The sequence below is a fragment of the Ursus arctos genome, unplaced genomic scaffold (assembly GCF_023065955.2).
Source record: "Ursus arctos isolate Adak ecotype North America unplaced genomic scaffold, UrsArc2.0 scaffold_18, whole genome shotgun sequence".
Classification (NCBI taxonomy): domain Eukaryota; kingdom Metazoa; phylum Chordata; class Mammalia; order Carnivora; family Ursidae; genus Ursus; species Ursus arctos.
This window is the reverse complement of record NW_026622852.1, coordinates 27,810,624-27,834,888: the sequence shown is the minus strand read 5'-3', so window position 1 is coordinate 27,834,888 and position 24,265 is coordinate 27,810,624. Positions and strand designations below refer to the sequence as shown.

At 44.5% G+C, this 24,265-nt stretch overlaps 1 protein-coding gene across 46 annotated transcripts; it reads left to right on the top strand.

The window, feature by feature from the left end:
• The first annotated feature begins 4,647 nt into the window (after positions 1 to 4,647).
• SLC25A51 (solute carrier family 25 member 51) lies at positions 4,648 to 23,012 on the top strand. Of its 46 annotated transcripts, none has more exons than XR_007190927.2 (6): positions 4,672 to 4,963; positions 8,308 to 8,391; positions 9,131 to 9,410; positions 12,401 to 12,462; positions 13,033 to 13,191; positions 18,785 to 23,012. XR_007190927.2 is itself a non-coding variant. In XM_044386802.3 (6 exons), the coding sequence occupies exon 6, from the start codon at positions 18,826 to 18,828 to the stop codon at positions 19,717 to 19,719; it is 894 nt and encodes a 297-aa protein (XP_044242737.1). In that variant the 5' UTR covers positions 4,855 to 4,963; positions 8,308 to 8,391; positions 9,131 to 9,282; positions 12,401 to 12,462; positions 13,033 to 13,191; positions 18,785 to 18,825; the 3' UTR covers positions 19,720 to 23,012. The 46 variants fall into 46 exon arrangements, 30 of the variants coding, with proteins under 30 accessions (XP_026361990.1, XP_048079122.1, XP_026361979.1 ...); XR_007190928.2 differs by having other exon boundaries at positions 4,672 to 5,284; XR_007190931.2 differs by having other exon boundaries at positions 4,675 to 5,284; positions 9,131 to 9,254; positions 13,030 to 13,191.
• The last annotated feature ends 1,253 nt before the right edge of the window (positions 23,013 to 24,265 follow it).

Here is a 24,265-nt window from a genome sequence, read left to right as displayed (position 1 = left end):
TCACGCCCTGAGCTGAAGGCAGACGCTTAACCGCTGTGCCACCCAGGCGCCCCAGCTCAACTGCACTTCTGCTCTCAAAAATGGTGGACATGGTAAGGTCCCAGCCTCGTCTTCCACTAGGTACTAAACTCAAGCAGGTCATGGTGCTTCTGTGAGCACACAAATTATGTGAAAATCAGAGGAAGTAACTATCACGTAACTGCTTGGAAAGCCCACAGAGTATTGTGCAAATGTTTGATGTTATTTTATTGACTCAGCCCTTGCTAGATAAAGATGTGTTTGTATTGCACAAGTACGTGTCACTTAAATACGAAGGAAGGTGTTCCATGATCCCACCCAGAGGTCAGCAACCGTTCTGAGCCCTGAGAGCTATGGAGGTGTGCCTGGGACAAAGGCAAAGTTGGGGGAAAGGAACAAGGTCAGGGAAAATGAGAAGCCTGGTGTCTCTTTCCTTATACTCTCCTTCCCATCCTGCGTTTATTCTGGAGGCTACTTTATTTAAATTCTAGTCACCTCTCCCAGGTAGCTTTCCCTGATTGCAGCTAGTGCATTTTCGTTCTCCTATGGACACTCACAGAACTTGGTATGTGCCAGTCTCAAGTGCTGAGTGTTTCTCCTTAGGGCCAGACCCCAGTTTCCTCTCCAGGCTGCATGGTCTTTCACTCACAACTTCTTGAGCCCTGCGGGCCCCCGTGTTTCAAACTTTAGGTCACTGTTATGGGTCTGGATATCAATGAAGAGCTGTTGTTCCCCGAAATTAAGAAGAATCGCCTGGGACTGTGTTAAATGTACCTGGGCCAATTGGCCTCTCCCTTCGAGATTCTGATTTCAGAGTAGGTCTGACTTGGGACTGGGGATGTATTTACCAACCTTCCAGGCCCTAGAATCTAGCTTTTCAATCAGTCAAGTGCATACAAATCACTTGATCTCAGTAATACAGATCCTCGTGTCCTAAGTCTGGGGCAGGCCAGGAAGAACAATTTCGAACCAGCCTGTGGGGTGATGCCGCAGCTGTGGGTTCCGGATCACAGGCACTTAGCCAAGTTCAGGTAATTCTTATCTTGAGGCTGCTGGAGAAGCCAGGGGTTGGTGCTGTTCTCAACCTCAATAAACCCGGGGAGCTTTTAAAACATACTAAGATCAAAAAAACAAAACAAACCAAAAAAACCCCACAAACTATGCTAAGGTCCAGGTCCCACTACAGACCAATTTAAATCAGATCAGGTTTTTTGGTTTGGTTTTCAAAATTTCGAATGCTCAGGTGTTGAGACTCCCGGATTTCGTGGATCCCCACCAGCACAGAACTAAATTAATGAATAAATGTAATGGAATAGACCATCCCATGGACTTGTGGGCTAGGAACTGACTCGATTATGTGCACCGTCTGTGAGTTGCTACGTGAATGTGGGTCTGAAAATGAGTGGAGAAGCGAGCACGTCCTGGAGTCATAACCAGCCATGGGGACAGAGAGACTGAAGGAATTCAGGGACACCCTGGCTCCCCAGCCCCCACCCCACCACCCTGGGACTGACAGCACAGTGGGGGAGCTCTGCAGCATCAGGCAGTGAGGTCACAGTCAGGAAAGAGGCAAGAAGCCTCTGCGTGAGCTGAGCAGCGAAGAGTGAACAGGACTTTGTCACGAAGCAGGCAGGGCCTTCGAAGCACAGAGGACAAAAAGTATGCAGTTTGGAGGTGTGTGAAAGAACACAGCAGGTTCAGGGAAGGGAACTAGCAGCGGTTGGCCCTGTGTCTGGAGCCTGGGGGCGTGAGGGGGAGTGGCAGAGATAGGCCCCAACGATTGCAGGGGCCTGGAGAATGCGAGCTGAAGAGAAAGGAAGGTCACTGACCCCTTGCTAGGGAATGACCCCAGGTGACTTTATCTTGGCTCACAGTAGCTTAGACGCCACTGATAGACTGTGTAAAGCTTTTTTTGTGAACGTAAGGGCCCATGGAGCCTGAGGGCACTAGACAACTTTCTAGAAAGCATTTGGCAGGAGTGGGGTGGGGGGGAGTAGAGGGTGCTTAAGCAAAGATCCATCAGCAACATTCCTATGTCCCTTTTCCCAAGACCCCAGACCCTCTTGAGCAAACACCCTTTTTGCCAAGCACTGAGTTGGAGGGCTGGAAACAAGGCAGACAGCCCTACCCTAGTGAGCTGGCAGTGGGAAGGGATTCACCCTCACGAATGACTATAACATCAGGCAGGGGCTTGGAACTGCCCCAAACTTTGTGCTATGGGAAGGCAAAGGCAAGAGCCATCAGTTTTGCCTGGGTTGGTCAGAGAAGGCTCTTCCAAGAAGGGTTAACATGTTTAATTGGTGAAGAGTTGAGGCACCTGGGTGGCTCAGTCGGTTAAGCATCCAATCTTGATTTCGGCTCAGGTCATGATCTCAGGGTGGTGAAATGGAGCCCTGTGTGGAGCTCTGCGCTGGATGCGGAGCCTGCTTAAGATTCTCCCCCTCCGTCTCCTCTCTCAAATAAATAAATAAATCTTTATTTTCTTATTTTATTTTTAAAAGAAAATTTAAAGATTTTATTTATTTATTTGTCAGAGAGCGAGCAAGCGAGCATGCACAAGTAGGGAGAGCAGCAGACAGGGAGAAGCAGGCTCCCTGCTGAGCTAGGAGCCCAACCTGGGACTCGATTCCAGGACCCTGAGATGATGACCTGAGCTGAAGGCAGACACTTAACTGACTGAGTGTCCCAATAACTAAATCTTTTCAAAAAATTGGTGAACAGTCAATGGTGAAAGGGGGGAAGAGGCTTAAGGAACCAAGGATTTGCAAAACACTGAGAGACTGCACATGGCTGAAGCACGGAATGTCATCGGTCATGAGGTAGACAAACAGGCAGAGGGGCCAGGACACAGATCAGCCCTCGTACCAGGTTAAGTTTAGATTGATTGGGGAGGCAAGAGGAAACCACTGGATGTTTTTAACCTGAGGAGTGAGATGATCAAAGGTAGGTTCTAATATCCTCTAGGATCTTATCTGACAGCTGATGTGGAGGCTGGAGGCATGGAGAACAGTTTAAGAGGCTGAAGAACAAAAGAATTGGTAGGTGAGGACAGAAAAATGAAAGGCTAACTTGATGATGAATCCTGTATCAGAAAAGAGAAAGTTTTGAGTTCCAACCTTCATAGTCCAAGAAGAGCCAGTTAAGGGCCTGGGGTTTCTGACCAGGAACTAAGAGCTGGAGGGGCTGAGGCCTCCACTGTGCCCTGCCGCATGAGAGAAACAGACTGACGCAGCTCCAAATACCCCTGTTCCTGTTGGCCTGAGAGTTCCTCGCTCCTCTGAGTCTGTTGTGCCTCAACCGTATATTTAATTTCAATATTTTCTTCCTCTTCGGGTTTTACCACGGGAGACTAAGTCCATTCTAATCTGGAATGAATTATTTATGCATCTGAACACTCTGGATGCCTGCTTGATTTATTTTTCAAATAGTACATCTGAAGAGGAATTCACACAGGACAAACATAATTTTGAGTTGAATGCCCTTCCCCAACTGTCGCCCAGTTTATCATTCCAAACCACTGTGTGGCCTTGTCATCAACCTGTGGAGCCCCGAATCTATCCCTGCACACTAAATAGATGCCAAGTGCTTCTGTCTGACAGTTGAGATTTGCACTATCAGACCCCACCACCACCTGACCTTTACAGTCTTATCTCCTGCTACTATGACTTTCTCCCCTGGTCCAAATTCCAGTCATTCAACCAAGGCCCTGTTCAAACTCCTCTTACCCTATGAAGCCATCCCTGGTTCCCTGTCAAGGGGCAAGGCCCCTCATGCTTCTGAATTTCCAGAATCTTCTGTTTTTATATCCTTCATTAGACTCTAAGATCCCCCAGGGGAGCTTGGGCATGAACAACAGCACACAACAGGTACCTCAGGAGAATTAGCTGAAATTAGGTGGCATGGTCTCCCACATCCCAAGCAGCAATTAAACAGGCAGCTCAAGCAGACCAAATTTTGGAGTCTATATCTATAATGTGCTGTCAGGGCAAGTGGACAGGGAAAGCCACCTACCTAGAGCTAATCCCTGACTCCTGTCTCTTGGACTAACCCCAAGTGAGGTGCATATCCTTCACACGTGTTTCACCAGCTTCCTGAAGAGCTTCTCCTCTCCAGACAGACCCTTCTGTTTCCTTCAACCCCTCACACCTGTTGTTGTGTGCCTTTCACTTTATGAGTTAGAGTCAGATCATTATTCCTAGTGATGCTTACAAGGGCCAAAGGATGCATGCAAGGCAGGCAGTATTTTTCAGACAGGGATTTGGGGCTTAGGAACCAGTGACCTGCCCAAGGTCACTCGCAGAAGCGTCTGAGCTACTACTCCACCTAAGCCTTCCATTTCCCAGTGCAACGAGTCCAAGACCTGCAAATTGAGGTTGAAAGGAAAGAGACTTTAAAAGTGATTTGTAGGTCCTAAAGCGTACACAGGTGTTTCTCTGTGGCCTGCGATACCGGGAGCTGACAAAACGCCTCACTGAGGGTTTGATGAGATCTAACCCAGGCTACAAAGGGGAGCCAGGCGGGGCACTTTCAGGTTTTCGGCGCTCCCCATCCACAATTGTTAATTTCCACTGGCACTCCCTCGGGCTGCACGCTGGAGAACGCGTTGACTACTTGTGGCACGGCAAGGCCACCGTATGGCTCCAAGGGAAAGGTGTTCTGGTTAGTGGAGCCCCAGTGCCTCACAACAGGTGTGGTGGGTGACCCTGCACCTGCCCCGCCGGGGCCAAAAACTCTTGATTGGGGTCACCTGACTCTGCGGGTTTAAGGAGAAGCGGCGCGGCGGCGTCTGCCTCACGTGATCCGGCTCGGGCGGCGTCGAGCGCGTTACGCTACGCCCCGCGCACCGGGTCGGTCAAGGTCTGCGCCTGCGCGGCCGCTGCTCGCCGGCTCTGCGACCTGCGGGCTGGCGGCTACCGGGCGTGGACCGGGGCGGCCGCTGCAATGGGTGAGTGCGGCGGGCTGGCGGCACGGGCTTTCCTCGCGGCCTGTACGTTGAAGGAGTGGAAGCACGAAGGAGGGCTGAGGAGGCCGCCCTGCCCCGGCCCTCTGGCGCAGCCGCTGGGGCCCATCCCTCTCCGCGCGCTCGACTGCTGCCGCGCGCGCCCTCCGGGTGGGGCCCACAGCTGCGGGAGCCGCGGGGGACGACGCGCCCGCGGCTTCCGGTTCTCCCGCTAGCCGCGGGGCTTCGCTGGGTGCCGTCTGGCTGCTGGGGCGAGCCTTTCCGGCGAAGACGGCGCGTTCATTTGGACGCGCCCCTGCTGGGGAGGTACCTCCCGCGCGCACGAACTGGAGGGCGGGGAAGGCCGGGCTTTGGCTGCGCCCGGGGGCGGGCGGTGCTGGGGCGGCGGAAGGGCCCCTGCTCCCCCCCCCCCCCCGCTTCCCCTGGGATTCCGGGCCCCTTGAGACTGTTCACTGTCGGAAACAGAATGGGCCTTGGTGATCCTACCCAACCCCCCGGCCGTCTTATCCCAGGTTGGGGAAATGGACGCCCGGAGGGCGGTAAGTCCCCCCACAGCCCGGCAGTGCTTATTCTGCGACACCATGTTGCATCGGGTTGTGGGAAACTAAATTGTACAAGGCTTTTGGGGAGCGGGCAGGCGGGCGGTGTTCATTGTAAATCTCTGTACTGATTATTTAGCACTGAGGGTGGCTAGATCATGTCGATGCCTCAGCTGTATTTACCCTTTGGGCATAACCTTTATTTTGCCCCGTCAGCTATACTCAGCTGGTCGTAATTCCCACCCTCTGTTTCTCTACCTGTAAGCAATGAAATAGAAGCCCTGAAAGTAATGGGTAATAACCTTGCCAGTTCGAACCTTCTCCGCCCCTGCCTGCTTGGAAAGGATTCAATAAAATCAAAAGATGCTAGAACTGGTCAGGTGGGTCCCCTAGTGGTTCCACAGCACAGGTTAGGCACTTTGGATCTGGAGTCACCCTTAGTGCATCTAAACAAAAAATCATAAGCTATTACCTTTGAGTGGAGGTATCTGGTTTCTCCTTTGATAGATTAAAGTAAACCCAGAGAATTGGATTTTCAAATTAGGGACATTGCTTTGACTGTAGTAGCAAGATGTGTCATAACTAGGACTGGAACCCGGACTGACCTTGTTCTGATTGCTGACTCAGACCTGCTGCCTTGTTCACATCCTTGGAGAATTATATTTGCCTTACCCCCAGTTTTTGCACAAAGACCTTTGTGCTGGGATCGCATCTAGGTCTTGCTTATCCATGTGGGCAGTAAATTACAGTGAGTAGTTAGACTTTACACTGTTCAATTATGCCACAAAAGTTTGATACTTGTAGTTGCTTGAAAGTCAGCCTTATAACTGTGCTGCTTATTGTTCAGATAGCTTGAGTGTTTTAGGTAGCAAGCAGTTTAAAATTATGGTAAATAAATTTTGCAATAGCAAAGAATTATTCCTGTTAAGGAATTTAAATAGAGATCAGTATAGTAAAGAAACTTAACTGTGTTCAAACATAAACATGTAAAATTCAAAACTCCATTGCCACAGAATACTGTGCACACTGTCCTTGCATCTGTTGCCAAAATAAGAATCTATTCATACCATCCTGGTGTGTAGGATGAAACTAGAGTGAAAGCTTTATTTATTTTTTTTCACATGTACATCGGTGGTTTCTTTGAAGACGGCACAAGTCTCAGGAGGTTAAAATTTAGAGGGAAGGTTTAAAATCTGTGAAGTCTAGGAGGGTTTCATTACCTTCCTTTTTCTATGCCCAGGCCTATTTTTTAAAATTTGAGACTCTAAATGTACAGTGATATTCTTTTTTTTTTTTTTTTAATTATTTGACAACGATCGTGCATGGGGGGGCGGTGCAGAGGGAGAGGGAGAAGGTAGTCTCCCTGACTACCAGCCACCCAGTGCCTGGCTCCATCCCAGGACCCAAAGGGAGCTGCCCAACCCGCTGAGCCACCCAGACAGCCGTACAGTGATGTTCTTAAAATATCTTAAAATAATTAAATACAGGGGTCAATAAACGGCTAACTTCTGTTAGCCATAGTTTTCTGTTTAATAACAGTCTCCATTATTACAAACAGCCATGACAAACTAGTTGAAGTAACTTTAATTTGTAAAATTTGGGGAAGTAAATCATTCCAGTAAAAATTAAAAGTGAACATGGACAAAATTTGGTCTGTCGGGTGTACAGATAACTTAGTTTGTATTATCAAGAAACAATAGATTGTTAAAACAGTTTGCAGGTGGTAACTTTAGAATTTAAAATGTATTATGTATTCAGTATGTAAATGAAATTTCTTAGTCATAAATTATCACATGATATCATATAATCATATAAATATTAATCAGAGTATTCTTCTTGATTTTATCATTTTTTAGTCCTGAGACTCCGAAGAAGAGCAAAGCATTACATAGATAAAAAGCATTTGTATGCTAAGGTGTTTTTAAAATGTTGGTTAATCTTAGATTGGCAAGTGTAGTTCTAATAAGAGTTCTTAAATTCATGTCCATCAGCTGAAATAGCAAGAAGTAAAGGGTGTAGAACTGATTAATAATTATCAAACTCTGCCCTGGCAAACTTCTTTTCAAGCATCTTCAAGCTGCTTTTTTTTTTTTTTTAAAGGAAAAATGCCATTGGCAAAAAAAATAAAATGCCATTGGTTTCTTTAACTGGTTAAGAGCACAAAATGTAACAGGCAGAAGGTGTGTTTTAAACAAATTAAAAAGCTGTGGGTGGTTCCCCCTCCCATTCTCCCCAAGTCAGATAAATACATCCCCACAAAAATGATGGGCAAAAGAAAGCTGTCATACACAAGAAGTGTATCCTGAATTAAGGGAAACTGCTGTTGAAACAGGAATTCACGTAATAAAGTCAGCAACAGGTTAACAGTTTTAAAAATTGAGTCTTCAGGGTGCCTGGCTCACTCAGTGGAGCGTGCAACTCTTGATCTTGGGGTTGTGGGGTTGTGGGTTTGAGCTTCATGTTGGGTGTAGCGATTACTTAAAAAAATCTTAATAATTGAGTCTTCAAATGCTGCATGGCACGATGCTATACTATATAAACTACTGAAATACTGCTACGTAGGAAGGAGGAAGTTTGTACAGCTTTTAGCAGAAATGCTTTTCCAGAAAAGCAAAGCAAAACAATCACCAGATCACGGAGGCTATAGCTAGATAGCAGAACTATGGCTTCTCATATCTTCTCATTTATCCAGAGTGGACTAAAATTTCAGGACAAAACAGGGACTGTTAAAAAAACATTTCCTTATACATTTAAAGTTCTCTGCTTCTTTCCCCTTCCCCTGCATTTCAGCATGATCTAGCAGAAAGATGGCTGCCATTGGCTATTTTATTTTTCTTTCTGTGGCAAGACTGTCATGGTGCCTGGATATTTCAGGTTTGTATGCTCTCTTACCATTGTCCTGTTGTGGTCAAAAAACTTAGTAATGGACTTAGTGTACTTGGCTTGCCGCTGCTGCTCTATTCTCCCGCTAATGAAGGTCAGCTTCGGGCTGTATTTATCGTCAGATCTTTTGAGACTGGAGGACAGTTGCCAAATCTTAGGATCCATCCTTCTGTGATCTTCCTGTGGGCCATGAGAAGGATGGTCTTCTCCTGAGCATAAATAAAGGATATGATAAGACACACAAAGCCAAAACAGGTTTGGATTCTGGAGGTGGGCACATATAATCCCAAACCAAAGCCACTGTGTCAGAGAAATAGGAGAAGATGCAGAGCATGAAGCAACCATCAATAAGACCAAAATTCTCCAGAGTATCTTAAAAAGTAATACTAAAAAGTTTTGCTGAAAGGAAGATACATCACCATAAACACTCAAAATTATGAAACAGAATAAATAAAAATAAGCATCTAACTCAAGAAATTAGAATACAATAAACCTAGACAAAACAGGAGAAACGAGATAAAGAGGAAAAACAAATTTAAAAACTGAAAATAGTGAAATTGGTAACTTCAAGAGCGGAGATTCCCCCCCGGCCCCGGGATGGGAGGAATGTAAATTTGATGAATTGACTACACTGCTCAAGAAAAAAGGAAACATAAGCACACAAAACTAGAAGTATTTTTTTAAAACAGCTAGTACTATATAAATAAACCAGAACTTTTCTTTTTTAAAGGAAATCCAGTATCAAAATTGACTGCAGAAGAAAGAAACTAACAGACCAATAACGATGGAAGAAATTGAGAAAGTTATCAAAAAGCTACCATCCCCCAAAACACCAGGTCCAGATGGTGTTACAGGTGAATTCCTTTAACTTTGAAGGAAAAGGTAATTTTGATAAGGTTCAAATTGTTCACCAGCATCGGGAAGAAAAAGTGACAGATTGTTTTTTACAAAGCCAGTGGAACATTGACACCTGAACTTGGCATGAAGATAGTACTAAAACTGAAAATTAGGTATGTTCTAGTGATGTGAAATTTTAAAATAAAATATTAGCAAATGGTATCTAGTGATACATTCAAAAAAATATTTTGTCATGGCCAAGGAGGATTCATACCCATATTATAAGAACAAGTAATTAACAAGAAATAATGCTAATGTATACACCAAATACTAGAGAGTAATAATAATAATAGGTCATCTTGTTGAGCACCTCTAGTGCTCTAGATACTCTCCCGGATGCTTTACAAGTAGTAACTCAAATAACTGAGCCAACCTATGAGGTAGGTAACATCCTTATTTTATAAATGAGGAAATTAAGCCATAGAGACATTGAGGAACTTGATGAAGGTCACACAGTGGATACCTGGTAGAGCCAGGATTTGAATTGAGGCTGTAAGCTCCAGCTTGTAAATATTACACTGGTTCTGTCTCAGTATTCATGTGGTCATCTCAGTAGCTCTGTAAAAGCATTTGACCAAAGTTCCTGATTTAGTGATGGTGGGAGGTTGAAGGTGGTTGAATTTCAGTAAAACGGGAATGAATTTGTTTTTCCTTCCCATGTTTGAAAACTCTCTAAGCCCTTGTCAGTTGATCATTAGTATAGAAAAATGGAATGCAGTTTTAATGGGAAACATTAAACATAATTTCCTAGTAAATAGCTGGGGGAAGGGGCTACATTATAATTGAAGATATACTAATTCTTAGATTGAATGCAGAGTGAAGTTTTGGGTTTTTAATGTAACTTATTCAGTAAAGTTATGTGATAGCGGTGGAAAGACAGGCTTTGCTTTGCATTTGCAGCACAATCTTAAAGGTGGGTAGGAATAGATGGTGAACAGGGAAGGTTGCTTGAGTGGGTACAGATTTTGTAGGGGCCAGTTCAGGAAACATTTTTGTGTCATGATGATCTATTTCCGTATGTAAACTTGAAACTGCTAGGACTTGGATTATAAATACTTTGATGACAGCTTCCTGTTACATCAAAAGCCAGTGTCATGCTTAATAGTAATTCCTAGCAAAGTTCCCATAAATGTCAAGAAAAATAAAAGGCTATTCACTATTACTAAATTTAATTTTGTTCAGTAAATATTTGCTAATCTAATAAGATAGAAGAAAGATACATGCTATAGTGGAGAAGTCAGAATTATTTGTGGTATTTTATATAGTAGAAGCTAAAGCAAACCAGTCCAAAAAACTGAGACATTGCAAGAGGATTTGGTAAGTTGGCTGGTTCTAACCTTAATACACAGGAATTGGTAGCTTTTTCGTATGCAGACAAAAAGCAGTTCGAAAATGAGTTGGAAGGAAACAGTCCATTCATAATAGCAACCGAAAAGATAAAATACCCAGACACATGAAATATTCAAGATCTGGGGGCGCCTGGATGGCTCAGTCAGTTAAGCCTCTGTCTCTTGATTGCTGCTCAGGTCATGTTCTCAGAGTCCTGGGATCCTGCCCTGTCTAGGACTCTCGGCTCAGTGGGGAGTCTCCTTCCTCCTCCTCCCTCTGCCCGCTCCCCTTGCCGGTGCTGCACACTCTCACTCCCTCCCTCCCTCTCGAATCTTGAAGAAGAAATATTTAAGATTTGTATGCACATTTTTTAAAATGCTACTAAGGTTTATAAAAAGACACAAGTAAATTAAAATGCTACTAAGGTTTATAAAAAGACACAAGTAAATAGGAAGACATCATATTCCTGTAACGTATGGTTTAATTTTGGAAAAGTGACAGGTCTTTACATTTACAGTTTACAGTCACTTTTTCTGTAAGATACCAACAAGATTTTTGGGAGGAATATGACAGAGATACGCTAAAGTTTACCAGGAGAAGCGTGAGAGCCAGGAAGACCACTCATTCTGAGAAGAGTGTGGGGAAGCCCTAGTACATGGTGCCAGGCATCCCCCCACCGTAGCGGGTCAGAGCAGGTTGGTGCTGAAGTGCTGGGCCGCTGGCGGAGCAGAGCGCGTGCAGACACACGTGCACACGCCCACAGACATTTGGATGCTGCTTGCCAGTCCCTTCCATAGGCAAGCTCTTCTCTTTGCCTCACTCCGTACACTGAAATTCCAGAGAGATTACAGTATGGCTGGTAAAGGAAACCATGAAGGTTGTAGAGGGAGGCATGGATTACTTGTTCATACTTTTAGAGTAATGAAGGCCTTCTGAGGACATTATAAAGCCTAGAAGTCAAGATCATAGCTATCCAAATTAACTTCAGTAACACAAAAATGATAAAGTAGCGAAAGAATTTGCCTCAATTTGGTTAGTAGAACCAGGAATAATTTTCTTCATATATGAAGAAATTTTACAAACCAGGAAAGTTTTTTCTGCCTATTAGAAATAATGGGTAACGTGAAAATTTGTAGTGAGAGAAATTCAAGTGGTCAAAAGTGAAAAAATGCTGAGATGCCTGGGTGGCTTGGTTGGTTAAGTGTCTGCCTTCGGCTCAGGTCATGATCCCAAGTCCTGGGATCGAGCCCCGCATCAGGCTCCTTGTTCAGTAGGGAGCCTGCTTCCCCCTCTGCCTGCCGCTCCCCTTTGTGCACGTTCTCGCTCTCTTAAATAAATAAAATCTTTAAAAAAAAAATGCTGTAGTTTTGTTTTTGTTTTTCTGTTTTTGTTTTAAGATTTTATTTATTTGACAGACAGTGAAAGAGAGAGAGGGAACACAAGCAGGGGGGGTGGGAGAGGAAGAAGCAGGCTCCCAGCAGAGCAGGGAGCACGATGTGGGGCTCGATCCCAGGACCCCGGGATCAGGCCCTGAGCTGAAGGCAGACGCTCAACGACTGAGCCACCCAGGCGCCCCTGTTTTTTTGTTTTTTTTTTTAAGCGGGCCCCTCCACTGAGCAAGGAGCCTGACATGGGGCTTAATCCCAGGATCCTGGGATCATGACCTGAGCTGAAGCCAGATGCTTAAAACTGAGCCACCCAGGTCCCCCAAAATGCTGTAGTTTAATCAAAATTTTTCAATAACAAAATGATTTTTTTTTTTTTAACCCATCAGATGGCGCCGGAAATGGTGGGGGACCTGGTACTGGCATACACGTAATGGAAGTATAAATCCTCGTAAGTTTTCGGGGGGCAGTTTGGAGTAGCTATCAAATTAAAATGTATTACTCTTGAGCCAGCAATGCCATTCTAAAGATTTATCCTTGTGAGATTTAAACTTGAAAGAGTTCACCCAAGCAAGGTGTAGGTACAAGGTTGCCCAATGCAGCATTCTTTAAAAAAAAAAGAAAAAACCGAACCTAAACAAAAAACAGAGACCAAAACAGAGACCAAATTACATATAATATGTCCAATTGTTAGAATACAGTCATTCAAAATTCTGGGGTATCTCCATGCTGTTATTGGAAGATTCCAGAATGCAGTGTGAGTGTCACTAGTGGCAGGCTGACTGGTAAAGAGGCTTTCCCACAGACAGGCTAGACACCGAGAGCCCTGAGCCAGCGCAGTGAGCCTGGAATGGGGAGATATCTGCGTATTGATTTACAACTTTGTTTTCTTTTAAAAAACACCATCTTTTTAAAATGTTTATTTTGAATGTGTCAATTTTTTTCCTAAAAAAGTAATACGTTTCTTTTGTGAATTTTCATTGAAATGACTCATTTCTTGTTTTATTGGATCTATAAGCAGCCCAACTCCAAGGAAGCTGGTATCTCTGGGTTGAGCATCCAGGTGACTTCATAATCTAGCTGTTCTAATACCTGCCAGGATTAGAAATAATTCCTGTCTCTGAGCCAGGCCTTCCTTGGATTATTTACGTTGCAGAGGGGCGCGCTTTCCGAACACCAGGTACGATTTTTCCTGCCCTTTTAGACCGATTCACGGTAGTGCCGAGCAGCACTGAGCTATGAGTCCCGCTGCTCCCTGCGCTCTGCCGAAGGGGACAGCATGTTCTTCATGAACAGAGTGGCGCCCGGAGGTGGTGTGGCTGCCCTGCTTGTGGGGGCGGACAGTGCAAGATGGCACCCCGGCACTGTCCAGTTCTGGCCGGGTAACCGGGTGACTTAGTGGCGAGGAAAGTTGCCTGGCCCCTTTCAGGACCTCCGTTCTGGCAGAGTTTGGGCCTGCAGTGGTTTCCAGTTAAAGTTTTTCTCAGCTGAAGGCAAGTTTATCTTTTCTCATAGAAACATGGAGCAAGCCAGCTGGAACTCCAACAAAACAAAGAGACTTTGGGCGGAAGTGTTCAATGTTACATTTTCTTAGTGTGGTCTATCTTGTGGGAAGAGGACACACAGACCCTGGTGTGACATACTTAAGGAAAATAGCTTATTTCCATTTGCTTCACCTGAGAAAGGAAAAAAAAAAAATAGTATATAGTAGTGTCAGAGGGTCTTGGGATCTTCCTGAGGGTCTCGTAACGCCAGTCCAAGCCTGCTTCCCCCCTCTGCCATCCTCCAGTCTTCCACCCACATTCTGCGGTAGCAGAACATACTAGAATAATTCCTTGAGAACGCGATCCTGCTGCTGCTCTGACACGGACCTACACCTTAGCCTTTAGCTGAATGTGCTTCACCCTATTTGCCCACATGTCATATCCTGCCCTGTAATTGTTTCCAGATAGCTAGTTAATGACCCCTTTCTCTGCGGGGCCTTTATACACCTTGTGCATATTTCTGTGCTTGCATTTATCGCTCTGTAGTCTAATTGTTTGCATGTCTTATCTCCCCTGAGGCCAGGGTTCTCCTATATCTCTAATCTCTGACATGTAGGGCAGTGCCTTTGAATAAGTTGGTTGAATTAAATTTTTTAGTGTGCTAAGAAGCCAGTGTAAAAGCAGGCGAAGAGGAAGAAATCCCCAACAACAGTAAAGGAAGGTTGCCTTGACAGTGTTATCCTATAAGTCTGAATGAAACAGAAAACACATTTTTTTCAAGATTTTACTAATTTGGGAGAGAGAGTACATGAGCGGGGGAGGAGCTGAGGGAGAGGGAGAAGCAGACTCCCCACTGAGCAGGAAGCTTGACATGGGGCTCTATCCCAGGACCCTGGGATCGTGACCTGAGCCGAAGGAAGACACTTAACCGACAGAGCCACCCAGGCGCCCCAGAAAAAAACATTAAAAACTTAAGAGGGAAACCACTGGGGGAAGGCTGATGTTTGTTGAGCGGACCCTGACTGCCTTGCTCCCAGCGTTGTTGTTAAGACTCTTCAGCTGACTTTCACTTCGGTTGTGCACGGTGGATGGCATTGGCCTTGGTTCTAAGTGTGGAAACTGAGCCTCAGAGAGGAACAGCGATTGGCCTTTGCTTACTTTGAAACTGTGTCTCATTGATCTGTCACTGTCGGCCTTTTGTCATCCTCATTAGACCTTCATTTATTGTCATCATTTCCAACTTTGGAGAACAAGAGTTGACTAGATTGACATAAATTTAATTGGAAAAATATAGAAAAGGAAAACATTATTATGAAATGAGAAAATATAACCTGCCCTTTAGCTTTTTTATACACACAGATAAAAAATAGGATTGTGCCATGTCAGTAAAAAGTATTCTTTTTGGGGCATCTGGGTGGCCCAGTCGGTTAAGCATCTGCCTTTGGCTTAGGTCATGATCTCAGGGTCCTGGACTCAGGCCCTGTGACAGGCTCTCTGCTCAGTGGGGCGCCTGCTTCTCCCTCACCCTCTGCCCTCCCTCCCCACCCTGGGCTTGTGCTCTCTCTCTCTCATGCACTCTTTCAAATAAGTAAAAATTTTAAAAGCTTTCTTTTTACACCATTTACTGATCAAAAAAAGACTCAACTGCTGCCTAAAATTTCATTAACATCTTTAAAAATTCAAACTGTACTGAACCTAAAATACTCTTTTTTTATTTTTTTAAAGATTTTATTTGACAACACAAGTAGGGGGAGCAGCAGGGAGAGGAGGGAGAGGCAGCGGGGAGCCTGATGTGGGGTTTGATCCTAGGACCTCGGGATCATGACCTGAGCTGAAGGCAAACGCTTAATGGCTGAGCCACCCAGGCGCCCCAATACTCTTTTATTTTTAATATCTATATGATATTCCATCAGGTGGATACATCTTCATTTATTCAGTGGGCCCCGTACTGTTGAGCATTTCATTTTCATGCATTACCGCTCAAGAGCATGGTCATGACTGTCTTGTAGTTGAATATTTGTGTACATCTTGTATGAATAACTATTTCCCTAGGCTGTACTTCTAGAAGGGAAATTATTGTTGCGGGTGTGTGTTCCATATTTGATAATACATATCTGATGTTACATACATCTGTGGCTCCTGTAGATACAAGCGCCCCAGGAACTGATTCTTTGTTTCTTTTCTGTGCTTCAGCTCTGCACTGCTCTTTGTAGTGATTACATTTTAACATCTTGTCCTGAATGCTCAGCAGTTTATAGCAGTGTGAAACTATACCCATTCAGTAATAACTCCCTGTTCCCCCTTCCCCAAGCCCCTGGCAACTGCCATTCTGCTTTCTGTCTCTATGAATTTGACTACTTTACTTTATATAAGTGAAATTATACAGTACTTGTCCTTTTATGACTGGCTTATTTTACTTAGTGTCCTCAGGTTCCCCCATGTCCTAGCATGTGACAGGATTTCCTTTTAAGGCCGCACAGCATTCCGTTGTGTGTGTGCGCACCACGTCTGGTTGAGCCATTCATCCACCGGCGGGCCTTTGTGTTGCTTCCACCTCTGGGCTCCCGTGGATGTGGACGTGCACGTGCCTCTTGAGACCCTGCTCTCAGTTCTTAACAGATACGTACCTAGAAGTGGGACTGCTGAATCGTATGTTCTGTTAAGTTTTTGTAGAACCGCCATTTCTGTTTTAGTGGCTGCACCATTTTACATTCTTACTCTGAACTTCTCCACATCTCCACCAGCAGTTATTTTCTGTTTTTTGGGTGTTTTTTTTTTTAATAGTAACTAACCTTATGGATGAGACGATCTCATTGTGGTTTCGATTTGCATTTCTCTGTTGATTGATGTCGAGCATCTTTTCATATGCTTGTTGGCATCTGAGTGTGTTTTGCAGTGTTTTGGAGGTTTTTGTTTTAGATTTCACTTATTTGAGAGAGATAGGGAGAGAAAGCACAAACAGGGTGGGGGAGGGAGAAGCAGCCTCCCCACTGAGCAGGGAACCCATTATGATGTGGGATCCTAGGACCCCAGGATCGTGACCTTTGTGACCTGAGCTGAAGGCAGCCAGACCTCCCTGTTTTACAGTTTTGTAGGTTTCTTTCATGTCTCGCATAAAAGATGGGTGGAGTCCCATATCTTGTATATCTCCTTTGGAGAAATGGCTGTTAGGTCCTTTGTTCATTTTTTAATTGGATTATTTAATTTTTTTTTAGTGGTATCATAAATGTGTTGTACATTGAGGAATTAAAATCAGCTTAAAAATATTTAGCCTATTGGGGCACCTAACTGGCTCAGTTGGTGGAACGTGTGACTCTTGATTTTGGGGTTGTGAGTTTGAGTGCCATGTTAGGTGTAGAGATCCCTTAAAAAAAATCTTTAAAAAAATATTTAGCCTGTTATATTTAAGACATAACAAAATTGCCATGTAGTCCCCCAGTAAAGGTTATTTTTGGGCCGTAGGATTGTTCTGGATGATCCAACTATTTGGATCCTTTGCCAGACTTAGATGCCCAACAAGGGGTATCCTTGCCATTTTAAGGAGGCAGGTGTGTTCCGGGGCGGGGGGGGGGGGGGACTTCAAATCTTCAATAGTCTGATGCAGCCACTTTGTCCAGGGCAGCCTCCCAAAGCCCCTGCCATCCTTGGGTATGATCGCCGGAACATGCACCCTGCAGTCAGACACTACGATGCCAGCTCCACCAGTTACTTTCTGTACCTCAGACAAAGGAGAGTATTGGTTTTCTCATTGGTAAAACTGGGAAAATAATATTTATTTGATGGAGTTGTTTTGAGAACTAAGTATGTGAAAATGTAGTGTATAGTACGTACCTGCAGGCCTCTCTTGACCCTGTTCTTCCAGTCTCTGCCTCCCGAAGTGCGTGCTCAGTGTCCTGTATCCGTAGCATAGCTTTATCATACAAGGTATTTACACTGCGGTGTATTTGTTTGCCTTGGCAGTCTCCTGTTAAAATTGTGAGTTCCTTGCCTTTTTTTTTTTTTTTTTTAAGATTTTTATTTGAGGGGCGCCTAGGTGACTCAGATGGTTGAGCATCTGCCTTTAGCTTGGGTCGTGATCTCCAGGTCCTGGGATTGAGCCCCACATCAGGCTTCTGGCTCAGCAGGGAGTCTGCTTCTCCCTCTGCCTCCGCCTCTCCCTGCTGCTTGTGCTGTCTCTCTCTCAAATGAATAAATAAAATCTTACAGAAAAAAAAAAAAAAGATTAGAGAGCACAAGTGGGGGTGAAGGGCAGAGGGAAAGGGAGAAGCAGACTCCCCACTGAGCAGGGAGCCCGATGTGGGGCTCGATCCTGGGATGTCAGGATCATGACCTGAGCTGAAGGCAGACGCTTAACTGACTGAGCCACCCAGGTGCCCTGTGAGTACCTTGCTTTTGAATCTCTAGCACTTAGCAAAGGGCCTAGTCCAGAGTAGAGGCTAAGTAAGTGTTAGTGAACAGAATGAATGAATGCAGGTTTTGCTATGCAGGACTTTGAATCTTTTTCGGAAGGATATTGGTATATACCGTTACGTAGCATGGTACGTATGAACTAGTCCAGTAGTTCTCAAATTTTTTGGTCTCAGGACCCCTTTATACTTAAAAATTATTGTGGACCCTAATGAGCCTTTCTTTATATGGATTAGTATTTATGGTCTTAGAAATCAAAATGTTAATATATTAATTCACTTTACTTGTATATTTATTTTAAAGATAAATTGCATGTGTGGAGGGAGAGGGACAAGCAGATTCCACCCTGAACGCAGAGCTGGATGCAGGGCCTGACTCCACAACCCTGAGATCGTGACATGAACCAAAATCAGTAGTCAGACGCTTAACCCGCTCTGCTGACTGAGCCACCAGGCGCCCCTTATTTGCTTTAAAATAACATGTTAACATAGACAACACGTTTTCAGGAAAAATATCTATTTTCCAAAAAATGAATGAGAAGGGCGTGTTTTCCAGTTTTGCGGGTCTGTGTAATGTGTGGCATAAAAGATAGGTGGAGTTGCCTATCTGCATTGTGTCTGTGGTGAGAAGTTCTGGTTAAAGTAGATGCAGAAAATGCAGCTTCACACAGGTACGTGGCTGGAAGAGGAAGGACCTCCTGGACCCCTGCAAGGGTCTCAGGGACCTCGAGGGGCCCTCTGAAAATACTGTAACAACTACTGATGTAGTGAAGGGAAAATGTAATAGTGTCCAGAAATTAAAGGGTTAAGGAAATTGGGAAAAATTCTATGTGTTTATCCCTATATATAGTGGCTTACCTACTGTCATTTCGTTAATTTGTAGGTTAAAAATATCCTTCATGAAGAAGAAAGACCTTAAGCAACATGGTGGATTCAGAAGCTCATGAAAAGAGGCCGCCCATCCTAACATCTTCAAAACAAGATCTGTCGCCTCATATCGCAAATGTTGGTGAAATGAAGCATTACTTGTGCGGCTGCTGTGCAGCTTTCAACAACGTAGCGATCACGTTTCCCATCCAGAAGGTGCTCTTCCGGCAGCAGCTGTATGGAATCAAGACCCGGGACGCGGTGCTTCAGCTGCGGAGGGACGGCTTTCGAAACTTGTACCGCGGAATCCTTCCCCCACTGCTGCAGAAGACCACCACGCTGGCGCTTATGTTTGGGCTGTACGAGGACTTATCGTGCCTTCTCCGAAAGCACATCAGTACCCCTGAGTTTGCGACCCGCAGTGTGGCCGCAGTACTTGCGGGGACAACAGAAGCAATTTTCACTCCATTGGAAAGAGTTCAGACATTGCTTCAAGACCACAAGCATCATGACAAATTTACAAACACTTACCACGCTTTCAAGGCACTTAAATGCCATGGAATTAGAGAGTATTATCGAGGCTTGGTACCTGTTCTTTTCCGTAATGGAGTCAGCAACGTCCTTTTCTTTGGCCTTCGAGGTCCCATTAAGGAGCATCTGCCGACCGCAACGACTCACAGCGCTCATTTGGTCAATGATTTTATCTGTGGAGGTCTGTTGGGTGCCATGTTGGGAATCTTGTTTTTCCCAGTTAATGTTGTGAAAACTCGCATGCAGTCTCAGATTGGTGGGGAGTTTCAGTCTTTTCCCAAGGTTTTCCAGAAAATCTGGCTAGAGCGGGACAGGAAGCTGACGAATCTTTTCAGAGGTGCTCACCTGAATTACCATCGGTCTCTCATCTCTTGGGGCATAATCAATGCAACTTACGAGTTCTTGTTAAAGATTATATGAAAGAAACCATCAGTTAAGTGCCATTTATTAGCTGAATAGACCTAAAAAGAATACAGTTTGGCCTTGTTCCTAATTGGCCAAATACAAGTTTGTGTCATAAGTTCAGGGCACAGTGAATTATGGGCAAAGCTGTTTTCTTGAAGCACCAACAAATTCAGAATAAAAGCTTCTTGTAGGAAAATTTAAGGGGTTTTTTGTTTTGTTTTTTTCATTATTATCTGAGAACTTTAGGCTGCCTGGTTAAGAGCTGTCTATGTGACTGCTTTTGACAAGGAAAACTAATGGCCAAGGTATGATTCTTTTCCCCACAAGTCTTTAAATCTTCTGTATTGAAATGTCAGTGGCCATGACCAGCCAGAGAAAAGGCTCTTAGAGTCCTGTGAATTCTCAGGCTTCCTTCTCTTACTCCATTTCTTGCTTCTCTGCTTTTAGGAGTTTCAAAGGGTAGTCTTCGTTAAACATACGCATATACATGTAGGACAGAGAACAGAGGAGAAGAACAGCTTATTAGGTGTAGGCTTTTTATGATAAATTGCTTGTATTAGTTTTGAAACTAAGTACCTGTTGGAACAGTCATTATCAAGACTATTCAGACGTGTGGCAGAACCAAGCATCTAGTCAAAGCTCCCATTTTGCTGTCTAGGTTGGAAGGTTTTGTATTTAGTTCTGAATGTGACCTTAAATCCTTCCCAAATGTCCTTATGTTAATGTATAACTTGTTTCATTGCCAAAACATGGGGAGACTTACATTTCCATATAGGTGTTTCCTCCTGTGAAGAAATTGCGTGTTAATTGCAAACTCTGGTTAATTCAGTTTCTTTGATTAATTGTTGCCACCTTTGCGAAGAGCTTTGGGAGTTTGGGGAGTGTTTTTTCTTTGAGTCGTAGTTTGTCATATTGAAGTATCCTGTTTTCTTAAAACTCTCCTTTAAAAAAAAAAAAAACACTTCCATAATATTGTGTTTGGGAAGTCTATTAACAGGATTATAGATTTCTCTCCCCTGGTTTCTAAGCATTACAGAAGGGGAAAAAACAAATCTCAGGATAGCTTTCACCCCAGTGTTAGCTTTTTTATTTGACTCTTGGAAATAGAGGCTTCTATTAGGATTTTTACATTCTGGGAACCCAGTTTTATCATTTTATCATTAAAACAGACAGTTTGAGATAAGATCTAAATAAAGATATTTGAAGGGTTAATTTTAAATGCTCCTAGTTTGTGATAGCTGCATAGAATATTCAGTTACGTGACAGAGAAAAACTTACTTGTCGAAGGAATGAGATTTTAAAATATGTTTTCCAGATCAGTGAAGCAAAATGTGTCTCTTTACCAACTGAGTAATTAATAAAACTTGAAACATCCTAGAAAAGTAGTTTATCAATCTATTAAAAATCCACATCTGTAAATATGTAGTTAAGATCGCTTGCCAGCATCTGACATGGCAGAGTAGTTAGGTTTTTATTACCAGTTTGTCATCATTCTGGGTAATTGCATGTGAGTATGTGCGCACACTGACCAAAATAAAATCAGGGTCTCAGATGGTAGTTTACTCAGTTTCTGGGCAGATAGTCCAAAAGATACGTTTACCTCTAAATGCGATATGGCTGGTCAAATAAGCATCCTTCCAACCAGAAAGGATTGGGAAGCTTTATCGAGCACTTGCCAGGTGGAAATGAGGCTCAGTAGCTTTACAACAGCCCTGTTTGAAAATGTTGTGTTGGGAACGCAGTTTACTTTGGAAACCAAGGTGCAGAGGTGAGGATTTCAGAAAACAAGGATTTGACACCAAATAAACGTGAGTAACATCCTTTGGCTGACTGAATAGAGTCTGGCTCTGAAGGGGGTTGAGTTTCGGGGAAATGAATGATGGAGGCGCCGGGGCCAGTGGTGGTGGCTCGGTCCCACAGCCACCACACCTTGTGGCAGGTGACTTAGCCTGGGGTCCTGCCCTGGGGAGGGGCTTCCTTTTGTCTTATACACTCCTGTGAGGTGACAGATACCTAAGTTCTAAAGCACTTTTGTGGAATACAAGTGAGAATTTGAAAGGGGATCCTTTGGTTTCTGCAATCTCAAACTTGTGGCATTTTAAAACAAATATTTTTAATGTTTTTAACTCATAATATATTTGGATTTCTTTGTCACTTTTTACAGCTTTTGGAGACCAAACTGTAAATACATGACCAGGGATGGTTTTGTGTTGTCCTATAGACTTCTTAAATTTGACAAAAAATTCAACAGAACTTGCTTGTGGTAGCCAACAGCTTTGTCTGAACCTTAAAAGAAGTCAAAATGTGTTATTAATGAGATTCTAACCACTTGTTTTTACTTTCAGTATGAACTAGAAATAATTTTGAAAAGGCAAACATGATTGAATAACTTTATCTGAAGAGCTTTAAAAGTGGCCTTTCTGTTACATACTCGGGACAGCTGGTTTATGAGCACAGGGCGCGCCGGCCCTGCCTCCCATGCTTCGTCTCTGATGCCACCAGAGATGTGTTCTGGAGTCTATAGTGAACACGCTTGGGGTGGTGTGAGCCCTCAGGACTGCATCACAGTTAAACACAGCCTCTAATGGGGCAGATTTGTGTGTCTTCGCTTCATTTGTGCTTGGAGACAGTTGATGTTTTTTGTCTCAGTCAATATTCATCTTACCTTATGGTTGGTTATGTAATCACCTGCTATATATTGTAAACTGTGCAATAAAACAGAATTGTGTATCTAGAATCATCTTTGGAGACCTGAAATTTCCTAGCTCGATTACAGTGGTAATCCGTTCTCATGCTCTGCAAACATAGAATCATGGGCGGCAGACAGGATGTGCGGAATGGGACCTGGAGGGATTCGGGGGCAGCCGATCGTGCCGTGTGGGAAACGGCAGGTCAGTGCGGAGGAAGTTCTGGAGCGAGACAGGAGATCACATGTGAAGGAAGGGTGAGCACTCGGACTTGATCTCCTTTCAATTAAAATACTCTTTGTTTTCTTGTGTGTATAAATGCAGATCAAAGACTTAACAGTTCTCCTTAAATTTGAGGATTTTTCATTTTTAATGCTGTCTTTTTGCTTAATAGTAAGTATTTGCTTGCCTAAATGGCTCCCAGATTGTGGGGGAGTCTACATGGTGGGTTTTGTTTTTTTTTTAAGTTTCATTATTAAAAGTGGTTAAGCACACAAAGCTGTTTTTGTTTAATATTTTTTGAGTTTTGTGACTGAGTTTAAATGAAACCTGTTAAATATGTCCGTTAACATTCTTTTGGTTATTCTGTTTGGAATAAAGTTGTTTGTTTGTTTGTTTTAAGTCCATTCTGTTTGGTCTTCTCTTGCGGTTGGCTAGGGTTACTAGCGCTTTTTTGTGGTTTCGGTCTTTCTGCTGAGAAAACACTTAGCGAACTACTCTGACTCTTCAGCGCCTTCACCTGGTAACTTTGTGGGTAGAACAGTCCTTCACTTACCCACCTTATTTAGTCAGCAGTCCCAGATAAGTTAATTTTCCAGATAGCTTAACTGCAAAGTATTTTGTCTTTTAATGGTTTTTCTCGAAGTAAACTTTTCCCTACTGAGTATAAACTCAGTATTTTCTGTTCATCAATAATTGCTGTGGTATAGAGTACCTTCAGGTCGTGTTTACCCCCAAGCTAAGTGATCTGGGTGTTTGTGCAGTTTTTTAATACGTGCTTTTAACTTCGCGGCTACTTGTTTCTGTTAGGAGACTGGAATTCTGTGAGCTACACACTCTTGTTCACACGCTCCATTCGAGGTGCTCCCTGTCTCAGGGCCGCCCAGCCGTCTGACGCGGACCGGTAGGGAGGAGCGATCGCCGTCATGCTGCTAACGCTCCGGTGTCGGGTTGGGGTCCATCATGCAAGTGATTGTCCTGAACTTCAGAATTGATGAGAGGGTGTCGTACGTGTCGTCTGCTGCCTGCTGTCTGTCGCGGAGCGCCGGGTGTGACGGGGCGCGGGCCCAGGGGAGCCCCGCACTGCTGCGGGGTGCTCCGGATCTCCCAGAGGCGGGTGCCCAACTTCATTTAGCTTCTGAAGTTTCCAAGGGGGAGCTTTTCTCCAGTGAGCATAGCTGATTTTGAAATAGAAATTGAGGATAAAATAGGATTTCTCTAAATCCTCTGCGCTCCATGCTGCGTATCGCTGTAAGAGTAATTCTGTAGACACGCGATCGGGCCCTGCTCAGTCACCGCCCTCAGCCGCGGGCACCTCGGGGCTCTGCCGCCTGCCCCCCCGGCCTGCCCGGCCGAGTCCCCCTGCCCTGGGCTCGGCACTCTCCCGCCCCCCTTCCCTTCGTCGCCCTGCGGAGGCCCTCAGCGTCCCTTTCCCGGGAAGCCCGCTCGCACTTCCAGGGCTAGGTCAGGTTCCCCTCTTGGACGTTCTTAGGCCTCCGCATTCCTGTTCTTCGCAGCACTTCCCGTTTGAATTGGACTCTGGGGATTCGCTGTTTCCTGCCCGGTTTGCACGCCAGCTCCTCGAGGCAGGGGCTGTGCCGGAGCACCCCTCCACGTGCCTGCCCCGGGCCTGACACCAGGGCGGCCCCAGGGGT